The sequence below is a fragment of the Dendropsophus ebraccatus genome, chromosome 10 (assembly GCF_027789765.1).
Source record: "Dendropsophus ebraccatus isolate aDenEbr1 chromosome 10, aDenEbr1.pat, whole genome shotgun sequence".
In the NCBI taxonomy this organism is placed as follows: domain Eukaryota; kingdom Metazoa; phylum Chordata; class Amphibia; order Anura; family Hylidae; genus Dendropsophus; species Dendropsophus ebraccatus.
Window position 1 is genome coordinate 19,565,514 of NC_091463.1, and position 13,344 is coordinate 19,578,857.

General features: G+C 43.2%; 1 protein-coding gene across 1 annotated transcript; it reads right to left on the reverse strand.

Annotated features, from left to right (window-relative positions):
* Window positions 1-835: 835 nt before the first annotated feature.
* Window positions 836-10,167, reverse strand: LOC138766163 (ficolin-1-like). Its single transcript, XM_069943546.1, has 9 exons — window positions 10,021-10,167; window positions 8,963-9,076; window positions 8,551-8,604; window positions 7,142-7,177; window positions 6,719-6,754; window positions 5,707-5,834; window positions 5,475-5,604; window positions 3,693-3,827; window positions 836-2,682 (listed from the first exon to the last, which is right to left on the reverse strand). Exons 1-9 carry the CDS (start codon window positions 10,088-10,090, stop codon window positions 2,444-2,446), a joined length of 942 nt encoding a protein of 313 aa, XP_069799647.1. The 5' UTR covers window positions 10,091-10,167; the 3' UTR covers window positions 836-2,443.
* Window positions 10,168-13,344: the final 3,177 nt, after the last annotated feature.

Sequence of the window (13,344 nt, forward strand, 5' to 3'; positions counted from 1 at the left end):
GGAAAGCTTTAAGAAAATTGTATAAACTCCCATTTAGTCTTTCTAAGTTTTTCCCATTATGGGACAATCCCCTCTTTCTACATGGTAACATCAATCCTGACTATATGGTATGGAAACAAAAACAAATCACTGACTTAAGTAACTTACTGGACTCAGATAAGGGAGAGTTGTTATCTTGGGAAAAATTTAGAGACATGTATGATATCCCTCCCCATCACCAGGTTGTATTTGAACAACTGTGTTCTTTTGCTATTAATAGAGTTAAATCTTGTGCGAAGGCAGAAAAAACGAATGATTTTGATTTTCTATGCTCCAATTCTTCTCGCACCTTATCTCTTTCACAAATATACCGTAGGATATGTGTTGATTCCTTACACAAATCTCCTCCCCCTTTTCTTCGGAAATGGGCTGCAGAAATACAAACAGATAATTTGGAACAAAAATTGCTAAATAGCATCCGATATGTTACTGCAGCCACTCCCAGTGTGAAATTGAGGGAAATCCACTTCCGGCTACTCCATAAGGCAATTTATGCTTTTAACTTTTCTTACTCCACCATGCCAGATGATTTCTTGACATATTGTCCAAAATGTAAAGAACCTAGCGCAGATTTATTACACTGTGTTTGGTCTTGTTCTCAAATTCAGACATACTGGCAATTAGTACAAACCTTTATTCAGAATACATGGAATGAATTCATACCTCTAACTCTACTCAGTTATGTTTTTCATGTTGTGGTGGCCGGGGATGGAGAGCCCTCTGAAAAACCTATAGCCTCAAAATGTATTCATCTTACTCTGTTATTAGTCTTAAAAGGCTTACTAAACCACTGGATCTCTGACACACTTCCCACTATTTCTGAGCTAACAACCTCGCTTAAAGAAACTCTTCATTGGGAAATGCTGGATGCAATCCGCAACAAAGATGTTTCCACAAAAAATTTCATTAAAAAATGGAAATTTTTTCTCATAAAGGTTATGTCGCAGGAGGAGAGGGAAGCTGTTATGAAACACTTTTGTAATACTGTTTGGTATCAGACGGCGGAGGCAAAGGGCACCCTAGGAGTACTCAGAGTTCCTTAATTATATTAAAGATAGAGATTCTTTATTTTCATTTCTTTCGATCCTGTAGAGCATTCATTTTTGTTCTTTAGATTCTATTGTTTTTTATAGCAAAATTGTTTTCAAACTTACTATATTGTATCCTATTTATGTCTTCCTTTGATATGTAACTGTATTGTTATAGATAAAATTTGAAAAATCTAATAAAAATATTTGGGAAAAAAAAAAAGAGTATTGTTTATTACTTCTATACTGCACTGAAGTCTTACCTCATAAAGTCACCTTTGGTTAAGCGTTGGGTTCTATCCTATTTTTCGCCGCACCCGCACCTTCACATTGTTCTCTCCTTTTAAGTGGCAGTGCCCGTGTGTCAGGGCTGGGGCTTAACTAGAATGGCTGGGCCCCATAGCAAACTTTTGGTTGCTCATCAGGAGGGTTTTCAGTTAAAAGAGCATTTGTAGCAAAAAGGCCTGCTCAACCACCAGGTGCTGCAAATGATGATGGCTTAGGGAGCCCAGTATATTGCAGGACTGGGCCACTGGGCCCCCTGATGAGGCGAGTACCAAAGCAGCTGCTATGGCGGTAGTTATGCCCCTGTGTCTGGGGTTGGGTATCACCACTCCTGGCCACCATGACAAGTGAACCAGAAAGAAACACCAAGCCCACCAGCTGTTTAACACCACAGAGCACCCTGGGCCACGGCACATCAGGTTCTGAGTCCATCAGGTTCTATGAATACAACAGGTTCTATAAGTACATCAGGTTCTATGAATTCAGCAGGTTCTAAGAGCACATCAGGTTCTATAAGTGCAGCAGGTTCTATGAGTACAGCAGGTTCTATAAGTGCAGCAGGTTCTATAAGTAGATCAGGTTCTATGAGCGCATCAGTTTCTATAAGTACATCAGGTTCTATGAGCCCATCAGGTTCTATAAGTACATCAGGTTCTATGAGTACATTAGGTTCTGTAAGTACATTAGGTTCTATGAGTACTTCAGGTACTGTACATACATCAGGTTCTGTAAGTACATCAGGTTCTGTAAGTACATCAGGTTCTATGAGTACATCAGCTTCTGTAAGTACATCAGGTCCTATGAGTACATCAGGTTCTATGAGTACATCAGGGTCTGTGAGTACATCAGGGTCTGTGAGTACATCAGGTTCTATGAGTACATCAGGTTCTATGAGTACATCAGGGTCTGTGAGTACATCAGGGTCTGTGAGTACATCAGGTTCTATGAGTACATCAGGGTCTGTGAGTGCACTGGGGTAATAACTAGATGTGAGGACAATAGTTCTGATCCACCTTCCCCCCTTTTTCCTCAGGCCCAGTCCTATTTACAGCCACATGTGGGGGGATTATTGGATCCAAGCCATCACTATTCTACTGGACAGGCCTGATCTTCATTTCTGAAAACTTATATGAGTAGTTATAGTTCTTTCCGGTCCTCCAGTTTATGCCATCAGCATATGAGGCATGCTGCCCGCCCAGATAGAGCCCATTTAGGTTTGCATAGTGGCAATTGCGGTACCACCAACCTCCTTTGTGCATGGCGGAACAATTGTTTGAATCCTTATCCTTTGTGGAAAATAGCATGTTTCTGTGGTATTCCATCGAATCACCTGGAAGAATCAAAATCAGCTCCATGAAACATTGTGAGCTAACTTCTTCTCAGTTCCTCAGTACATATAAAGTCCCCTTCAGGGCAGTTCCTAGAAGCAGGTGGGCCGGGCGACCACATGGGGCACCGAAAGCTAGGGGGTGCTGGTGGCACCCCCTGGATTCCACTGAGCTGCGCGCACCCTCGACTGCCCGGCCGCTCGCCCCATCACCTGCTTCTGTGCCCCTCTGCCCCATCACAGGGCAAGACTGGCGCCCGCCTGCCCGCAGCTACAGCCCCCCCCCCTGCTGTATGCCGTAACAAGGCGAGTATAAAGGGTTTTTTTTTGTGTGTGTGTGGACAAAGCATATTAGGCTTATTACTATGGGTGGGGGAGCACAGAGGGGCTTATTACTGTCTGGGGGAGCACAGGGAGGCTTATTAGTAGGGGTGGGGGAGCACAGGGGGGATTATTACTATGGGTGCAGGAGCACAAGGGTCTTATTACCATGGAGGAAGAGTACAGAGGGGTTTATTACTATGAGGTCCTGGGGTCCGTTTGGCAGGTGATGCAGTTATTGTCCTAAAAAACAACTTTTAAACTTGCAGCCCGTGCCAAACAGGAGTATCTGTGCCCTAACTTTGCACCACCCCTCCGTCCCTCCCCCACCCTCTTCATCATTAGGAATGCTCCAGGCAGATTGCCTCCTATTCCCCACCTGTGTCAGCCCGGCACATGGGTTGGATCGTTAAGGACCTGCAATGTTCAGCATGGAGAAAATGTTTCAGTGGCATTCCTAACGATGAAGAGGGTGGGAAGAAGGGACGTAGGGGTGGTGCAAAGTTAGGGCACAGATACTCCCGTTTGGCACGGGCTGCAAGTTTAAAAGTAGTTTTTTAGGACAATAACTGCATCACCTGTTGAACGGACGACAGGACAGATCTTGGATTAAAAGCAGCTATCCAAATGTACAAGCGGTTTGGGGGGGTCAGATTGTGGGTACAGAGTCGCTTTAATGCAGTTGATCCTACCTGCATTGCCTTCTGTATAAGGTCCAAGTAATAACTTATAGTGTTCATCCTCTCCCAGGACCTGGAAGGAGGCATACTTGGCATAATGCTTCGTGTTCTCAAAATCCTGAAGATCAATGCGCATTTCCCATGTACCTGCGGGAAGGGTTAGATAAATATTACAGCACTAAATTCTAGTGAGACTACGACTGCTAAACATTGGGGGGAATTTATCAGTACTGCACCTCGCATAGGCCATAGAAAAGGCACAGGTGCTTCATGATCTGTACACTTCATCGGTACCTCAGTTGCGTATATGCAACTTTTTGATTGTTTTTTGAGTCACATTTTTCTAGATCTGATGTGACCAAAAATCTGCAACTTTGCACTTTGACCAGGAATCTGATAGTTTAATAGTTTGAGCAACTCTGCATGTGGTGATAGCAAATATGTTTATTTATTTAATTCATAAATGTATTTTTATTTATAAAATGGGAAAAGGGGGGTGATTTAAACTTTTATTATGGGAAGGTTTTTATTTACTAAAAAAAACTTTTTTTTTTACTGTAATTTTTAGCCCCCTAAGGGACTCCTATGAGCCATACACTGATTGCTTATAGGGATCGATACAGTACATATGTACTGCAATGATCTGTGTAATCTGTGCTCAATTACTAAGGGCTGCTGAAGCCCATAGTAATCGATCGTTGAGTGGGGATCAGCGCCATTATATCGCTGAGGCCTGGCAATTATGATGGCTTATGTGCTTTACTATCCTGTACCTTCACATGGGATAACCTATTAATAGGCATGTGCTAGGACCAAGGTGGTGGTGGCTTTATGCCCCTTCAGTTACACCCCTTGCATGCAGCTGCTCAGCCATGGAAACCCATGCCATGAAGCATGGCGTTCTTGGGCTGATTTTATTGGCTGATGAGGTTTGGTCTCTGAAGATATTGAGTGTTGGTGACATTTCTGTACTATGCCCCCCAGCCCTCAGTGACCCTGTAACTTTACATGGTTTTCACCTTGTGGCTGAGTTGGAAGATCCAGGGGAAAGGAAATCTCAGAAACTGACTTGTTGCAGCAGTGGCCCTTATTACGGTTCCTTAATGGTATCAGGGAGCTCTATAGGACAGCTAGTTCTATTACCGATGGTTGTAACAATGGAGGCATTGGTCAGGGCAAGATGCTATACACCTGAAGCAATGGGAATGAATAAAATACCTGATTAGGTGCTGGGGCCCAAGACCTTTACATATGGGGGGGAGATTTATCAAACATGGTGTAACGTGAAACTGGCTCAGTTGCCCCTAGCAACCAATCAGATTCTATTTTTCATTCCTCACAGATTCTATAGAAAATGAAAGGTGGAATCTGATTGGTTGCTAGGGGCAACTGAGCCAGTTTCACTTTACACCATGTTTGATAAATCTCCGTCATGGTGTGTATATATACATAGTAACACAATATACATTTTATCCATTTAGGGTGGGTTCACACTACGGAATTCTCGTGGATAAACTCTGCGGAATTCCGTCGCCTGTAACATAGACACATAGACACCATTCTATTCTGATTCCGCATTCCGGTGAAAGAATTGACATGTCAGTTCTTTCGGCGGAATGCGGAATCAGCCGGCCCATGGAATGGTGTCTATGGAGCCGGCGGGAAGGCGCGCGTCCGTGAGCACGTACAGCCGGCGGAATTCCGCAGAGTTTATCCACGAGAATTCCGTAGTGTGAACCCACCCTTACACAAAAAGAAACACAGTATTGATGGAAATCTAATGACAATCCTCACCTGATGATGTCAGCATATGGAGATTGTCATTTCCCAACCAAAACTCATTCAGACGGCTGCCAAACCCCTTCTTGTATGAATCCCAGTCACGGAAAAAGTCCACAGAGCCATCCCAGCGCCTCTGGAAAACCTGAATAGATTTACATTTATATTTACATATACACCATATGGCCATACAGTTATATATTGTATATGTCCACAGCATTATGATACAGAATAGGAGAGCACTTACGATCCAGCCTCCCCCGTCAGTATGGAGGTCACACAGGACCCTCAGAGGCTTCTGCCCCGCTGGGTATATGGTGTACCAGTCACTTAGCACCTCACCCTGCTCCAGTAACTCCTTGCAGTTTTTTGCAGCTGTGAGGAAGAGACAGAGGATGAGTATATACCGTATACACCAGCTCAACAGTAATACCAGCAACAATACAATAAGTGGTGTAACTAGCTGTAACATATTCCCTTTATGTAGGAAATAAGAAGTTGGTGGCTTTCTGCTCTCCAGCACTGCTATGTAGGGTCTCTGATATATGGCGCTATTATTTATACCTTAGTTCTTGCTATGTATGCTGCTTTAGGTGGTGGAGCCCACCTTACTCTGTGCTGGGGCCCTATGAATTGTAGTAGTGCCCTTGCCTGCAATGCTAACTTAAAGGGATTCTTCGGCGGAAATCTTTTTCTTTCAAATAAACTGGTTTAAGAAAGTTATATAGACGTGCAATTTACTTCTAATTAAAAATCTCAAGTCTTCCAGTATGTACAGTATCTGCTGTATGCCCTGCAGGAAGTGGTGTATTCTTTCCAGTCTGACACAGTGCTCTCTGCTGCCACCTCTGTCCATGTCAGGAACTGTCCAGAGCAGGAGAGGTTTTCTATGGGGATTTGCTGCTGCTCTGGACAGTTCCTGACATGGACAGAGGTGGCAGCAGAGAGCACTGTGTCAGACTGGAGAGAATACATCACTTCCTGCAGGACATACAGCAGCTGGAAGTACAAATACTGGAAGACTTGAGATTTTTACATAGAAGTAAATTATAAATCTATATAACTTTCTGAAACCGGTTGATTTGATAGAAAAAGATTTTTGCCGGAGTACCCCTTTCATTTGCATCGAATTTGGCAAAGAAAAATATATGGAGACCTGTATTTGTAAAATGGAGCTCCCAGTACTACCAAGCCATAATAAATGAATATAGATTTAGAATTACATAGGGATGATCAAATCATAGATGTTAGCTGCTTACCGTACACAGAGGCAGATTCCGAGTCACCTTTTTCTCCTGTTTGGAAGAAAATACAAGTTTTTTTTTTTACCATATGTCATTGTATATTGCCCAATAATGGCGCACAACCACAGACTGCAATATACAATGTACGCCCCCCGGCCCTCATGGCCACCCAGCACTAAGAAGCATCAGCCTCAAATACAATAACTGATGCAGAAACTCTCCATAATAACCATCCTCCTCAATCTGAACTCGCGTTTTACAATAATAAATCTGATATCTGGTAGATTCTACGTACAATAATGGGGGAGAGTTATCAAAGCTGGTACAGCAGCCAATCAGATTGCAGTTTTCATATATCTGAGCTACCTGATTGGCTGCCCCACGTTCTGTACTTTTTGTAAATGGCCCCTTATGTATTGGAATTACCAGACAACTTACCTTTTTGCCCCTTTTCTCCTTGGGACCCTTGAGCACCTAAAAAAAAAATAAAAAAAAAAATATATATATATATATATATATATATATATATATATATACACATTAAGTCTAGTGTCCATGTTATTTATTTAGTGAGGAACAAAATATATGATGATATGTCAAAAATTATTTTAAATAACAGGTACTCTTAAAGGGGCATTCCACCCAAACATAACTTTTCATATGTTGCTTCCCATGATGAGACTAATAATTCTTTTCATACTTGTTATTACATATTCTACCCCCAGTTCTTAGCTGCTGTTTTCTGCTTTTCTCTCTGTCTCCCCCTTCTTCCCCTCCCTTCAGAGACAGCTGATGTAAACAAGTCCCTATCTGCAACTTTGTAATGCAGGGAGGATTAATCACAGCGAGTTCATCAGCAACTTGACTTCAGATTACAAAGAAGCTACAATGTTGCAGATAAAGCCAGTAAGGGATTTGTTTACATCAGCTGTCTCGGAAGGGAGAGGAGGAGGAGGGGACGGACAGAAAAGCTCACACACAGTTTTTTGTGTCTTAAGTAGAAAGCAGCAGCTCAGAACTGGGGGTAGGAGACTGAATAGATAATAACAAGTATGGAGGGAATTGTTAGTCTCACTATTGGCAGCAACATATCAAAAGTTATGTTTGAGCGGAATACCCCTTTATCTAAATCTGGATGAAAGAATGTGAAAGTAGGGGCATGATAAAAACGTTTAAAAATCTTAGAGGGCTAAATAGGGTTCAGGAGGGAAAAAAACTAAAAAAAGCAAGAACAATGGGCCTCATTCTGACATTAGGGGGGGGGGGAGGGGGAACCTATTCACATTTCATGGTCGAAAAATTCTGAAATCATTTGATAATAGTGCATGAATGCTGGGAGTATTTGTCCTTCCCTGCAGATTCCCTGACTGTCCATCATCTGATGAGGCTGCGAAAAACACAGTCTGCCATAAACAGCAACATTTTGCAGGGTAAGGGTATGTTCACACTGAGCAAATTCTGCAGCGGATCCCGCCTGCCTCAGTGTCCCACTGTACTGTATATCTAGTGTGCGCCTCCACTCCAGTAGCTCTCCGCTCAAAGAACTGACATTGCGGATTTCCGCCACATTTGCTCAGTGTGTACATACCAAAACAATGGGGAATTTTAAAGGGGTTGTCAACAAAAACGGAATTGGTAGCCTATCGACAGGTAGTGACGCCCAGTTTCCATGTACCATGCCTGCAGTGCATTGGGAGCGGAGCCGAAAGCAATTGGCTCTGTTTTCTTTATTGAAGCATTGGTGCCCTGCAGCCTTAGCTCCCATTCACTTTAATAGGAGCTGAGCTGCAGTAACACAGTCTTTCTTTATATTCAGATTTTATGTAGTCTGATACTTTATCACTTACCCCCTACACCCGGAGGACCGAGCTTTCCTGCGATGCCCTGAAGACCCTTCTCTCCTAAAAAAAAATATATTCAGATTTTAGTTACATTTGCCGCATCACAACTCACAATTATAAGTAATACAGGATTGTTTAGGGCCGGGGATCCAGGTTAGGCCTGTGGTCACTATACTCCAGCTGAGGCCTTGATGACTTTCCACACAGACCATTCTATCTCCTGTAAGGAACCATACAAACAATTGATGGGCGACATCAAGCCAATAGATGATCCAGTGGGTCAGGCAACCATATGTGTCCTATAGTCCATCTGGGACACATAGTGTCCTATAGTCCATGTAGAGCACTGAGGGGTCAATGGAAACAATTACCATTTTTTTTGTAACAATATATAAAAACCTAGATCCATAAGTGTTACCTCTTTCTCCAGGTGATCCAGCTTCGCCTTTTTGTCCAGGAGATCCAGGAAAGCCCGGACACCCTCTGAGGATGGTCAGCTTGTCAGAGTCTCCGATTCCTATAACCTTCACCTCTGTGGGCAAACATGGAGAAGACAAGGCATGGTGGAGAAGCACAGAGTGTATGACTGGACATTAGTGTGGAAGCCCTAGGTGACTACAGCTGTGCAATACTCAGACTTATGCAACACTGACATCTAGTGGTGAACAATATAATAACTTCTGAACACTCCAGCAACGAAAAACTTTTTAGACAGGTGTGTGAGACATGAGAAGAAAACAACAAAAAAAGAATCACAGTGGTTGGACACCACATTAGCACTTTTTTTGCAAAGTGATCTGTAGTTTTTTTATGAACATAATATTGGGGTAGATCTCTTATGTATTGTACTGGTCTCTCTAATTGGAGCTCTCCTAATACAGCCTACCCGTGGCAGGTTGTACTAATAGAGAATACATAGCAGGCATGGAGGTCTTTGTTATTGATTGTGTTATTTACCGGGTACAATGTAATATACAGCGGACACCCAACACATCGAGAATGGGCTGAGTTCCGTATTCAGGATAAATATATTAAAGGGGTACTCCAGGGAAAGTGCCAGAGATTTGTCATTTACTTCTATTAAAAAAAATATCTCAAGTCTTCCAGTACGTATCAGCTGCTGTATGCCCTGCAGGAAGTGGTGTATCCTTTCCAGTCTAACACAGTGCTCTTTGCTGCCACCTCTGTCAGTGTTAGTAGACATTCACTCTGCATAATATGAGCTCTGGGGCTCTGGGAGTAGAGGACCTCAATTCTGGTGAACCTATATGAGGCATTCCCTCTCCACGGAATTTATGTGGGCTTCATGTTTCAGCAGAAGTGGGAGACTAGGTGTATAGTGGCCTCCTGACTCTTCCAATGCCCAATCTGTATTAAAGGCATTCTATTCAGTTCTGTTTAGCTCTATTCAGTGACAAGACTGTGTACGACAAAAGCTGCAGTGTGTGAATTCACCCTAAATATAGAAGGACTCACCTGGACAGGAATCGTCAGCGCCAGAGAAGGCGGCCGCCATAAAGATCCCAGCGAACCAGGAAAGCCACATTATAGCTTCTTGGTCTCAGATCTCTCAGCAAGATCCCGGGGTGTGAGGGGCAAGTCTTCTTATAGACTACACCTTGTCTCCTCCTCTGCTTATTCCGTCATTACACAAGACTGGACTAGAAGCAGATCATAGATATCATTCCTCTCACATGACGTCAAGTGCAATAGAACAAAAAAACACCTTTGCAATGTAGAGAAAAGGGGACATTAGTGGTCGGGGATTCTCTTTGGAAAAGGAACACATGGTGGGGGGGGGGGCTGTAAATATACTGTACACTTGTAGATTAGGCAATTGCCCTATATCCAGTACTTCTCCCCTTATGACTGTGAACAATCTGATACTCCAACAGGGCAGAAAGCAAATACCTGGCCACATACCCATCTGTCACTGCAGGCTGCCACAATATCAGGTTGAGAAACCCTTAAGAGGATCTCAGAGCAGTCATGCAAAACTACCGTATAAATACATAGAACAGTGTAGCTTTCCTGTTATTCTCCAGCAAAATTCTTTCAAATCCACTGGGGCCAGAAAGTTATACAGTTTTGTAATTTACTTCTATTAAAAAATCTCAAGTCTTCCAGTACTTATAAGCTGCAGTATGTCCTACAGGAAGTGCTGTATTCTCTCCTGTCTGAAGAGCAGAAGAGGTTTTCTATGGGGACTTGCTACTGCTCTGGACAGTTCCTGACATGGACAGAGGTGGCAGCAGAGAGCACTGTGTCGGACTGGAAAGAATACACCATTTCCTGCGGGACATACAGCAGCTGATAAGCACTGGAAGACTGGATATTTTTTTAAATAAGTAAATTTCAAATCTATACAACTTTCTGACACCAGTTGATTTGAAAGAAGAAAAATTTACTGGAGTTCCCCTTCCCCTTTAATTTGAATAGGGTGCGGCACTCCTCCTATAGTCACCGCTGATTGTTTAGTCCCAGAGTGCCTAGTAAGAAAGCTCATTGGGGGGGGGGGGGGGGGTATGGTAACATGATGTTATTCTTTATACACTTCTACTTGCTATATCATTGGCTAGTATAGACATGTCAGGAAAGATGACAGGCTTGCTTTGAAGTGTTGGTGCTATTGTTTCCTTGTATTATAGGGGCTGTGTGGAAGGGACCATTATAAGGGCATTACAGTGGTTGGCGCATTTGCCTGGCAAGTCTGTACTGTCATAGTTGTATAAAAGCACACATGGCAGGCACCTTGGTCTTCCAGTACTTACTTATCAGTGGTGTATTCTTTCCAATCTAACACAGTGCTCTCTGCTGCCACCTCAGTCCATGTCAGGAACTGTCCAGAGCAGTGCATCTGGAACATTTACAAGAAGGAGAGTGGCTACCTGCATTTCCTGTGGCTACCAGTTCCATATGTGGAGACCTTAGCAGTCTCAAGGGAGAAGCTCCAGTCCTGGTGAGGACCACCAAACAGCTAGAGCCTGAGCCCCTGGACCCTGACCCTATTACTTAAAAGGGGCTAGGGGAAATAGGTTTCTAGTATATGGGGTGAGGCCACAAGGTGGCAGGGGCTTTGTGAGGTGGATGGGAGAGAGCTCTGTGGAGGAGGTGGGGTTGAATGGCTACGAGGTGGCAGGGGCTCTGTCTAGAGAGTGAGCAGAAGAGCAATAGATGGCAAGGCCTCTGTAGAGATAGTATGGATAATATAAAGTGGGAATCGGGGGAAGGAACCCAAATACAGAATATAGAAAGGGTTCTATGGCCATAAGAGTGACATGTGGGGGCGGACTGAATGTGGCTGGGGTTTTGTGGGGACAGAAAGAAGGAATAAAGGAAGCCGTGATGGTAGTCGTAACAAATGAGCGAATGATTGGAAACAATGGAAACATAGCCCAATACATAAAGCTCATCCATCCAGTTATATATATATATATTGTTCTATTCCCCATATACAAATCCAGTATTGCATCCTCAGCCATTATCACATGATGTTCTTGTATTGGCTGGGCTGTCAGTAACCTCCCGCTCAGCCTACAATCTAGTTACGCCACACCATGAACTAATCGCTTCTTGTCCTCTATGTTTTTCTATAAGTTCTTTGCTTAGACACGTATAGCCTCCTCTCTATCATCCAGATCAGGCTTCTAAGAATCTACGTGAATAAAACATGTTATCCCAGGGCAAGTGTGTATCTGATGAGAATAGTATTCATATTATATACTGGCTACTGCCATGTCCCATAGGTTTACACCAACACCTATACACAGTAAAAGGTGCTGAAAGTCCTGCGCCATACAATGTATAGTGGTGGTGCAGGGTACTGCGGCTCTCATACACAACAACTACACAGTAGACAGCACAGGACTTTCGGCACCTGTTACTGTGTATAGGTGCTGGTGCAGGTTTTGTTGTCAAAACGATATTTTCACAAACAATTCTCTCATTGTCATATAACAATCCTGGCTTGCCTACACACAGGGCTTGGTGCATTGTCAGTATAAGAAAAAAGGTTCATAATAATAATTCTCTATAGCACCAACATTTTCCATAGCATTGTAGGAGATCGGTCTCTGCCAGGATACTGTGACTGTCCACTGTATGAGTCCAACAGGTTTCACTGGGTTTCATGTTCTTCATCGAGGCTCAGAGCTTCACTACTTACCGATGAATGAGACAGTGGCAGAAATTTGTGCAAATGTCTGTGTTATTTTATATCTTTATCAGCAACTCATAGACTTCAGCTATAATACACAGTATACTTATAGCAATGTGCTCGGTCCATGTCCAGGACTAGAAGGGTATATACATAAGGAAAGAGCCATAGAGTTATGTGGCAGCTAGGAGGCTGGCATGGAGATGGTTTTGGCATAAGTCATTGCTAAGAGGGTTGGGCACAGATGGGTGGGAGGTGGACGGTCATTGGAGAAATGGTCATCTGCAGTCATATCATGTAGATTAGTCACATGATGTTACAGCGAGTCCACAGCTCCAGCATTCTCTTATTGCGCATACAGCATATGGCCACTGATTGGCTGCAGCGTCATGTGATTGGCACATGGCGTCATTACAGCAGGGCCATGGAGGACACTGGAGAAGCTGGGATGATGGAGTGATGGCCGAATTACCAGCAAGGTTTTTTTTTTCCTTTTAAGGATCCAGACTCCACAAAATTTAGAAAACTCAAGAAAATCCTTAAACGGTCGTTCAGCAATTTTCTTTTTCTTTTTTCAAATCAACTGGAGCCAGAGATTTGTAATTTACTTCTTTAAAAAAAATCTCCAGTCTTCCAGCACTTAT

Excerpts from the sequence above, each read along its gene's own strand:
- LOC138766163 (XM_069943546.1), bottom strand. The coding sequence starts at position 10,090 with ATGTGGCTTTCCTGGTTCGCTGGGATCTTTATGGCGGCCGCCTTCTCT. Across the intron at positions 8,605-8,962 it reads TGGATCACCTGGAGAAAGAG|GAGAGAAGGGTCTTCAGGGC; the intron begins GTAACACTTATG and ends ATTTTTTTTTAG. Across the intron at positions 7,178-8,550 it reads CGGTCCTCCGGGTGTAGGGG|GTGCTCAAGGGTCCCAAGGA; the intron begins GTAAGTGATAAA and ends TTTTTTTTTTAG.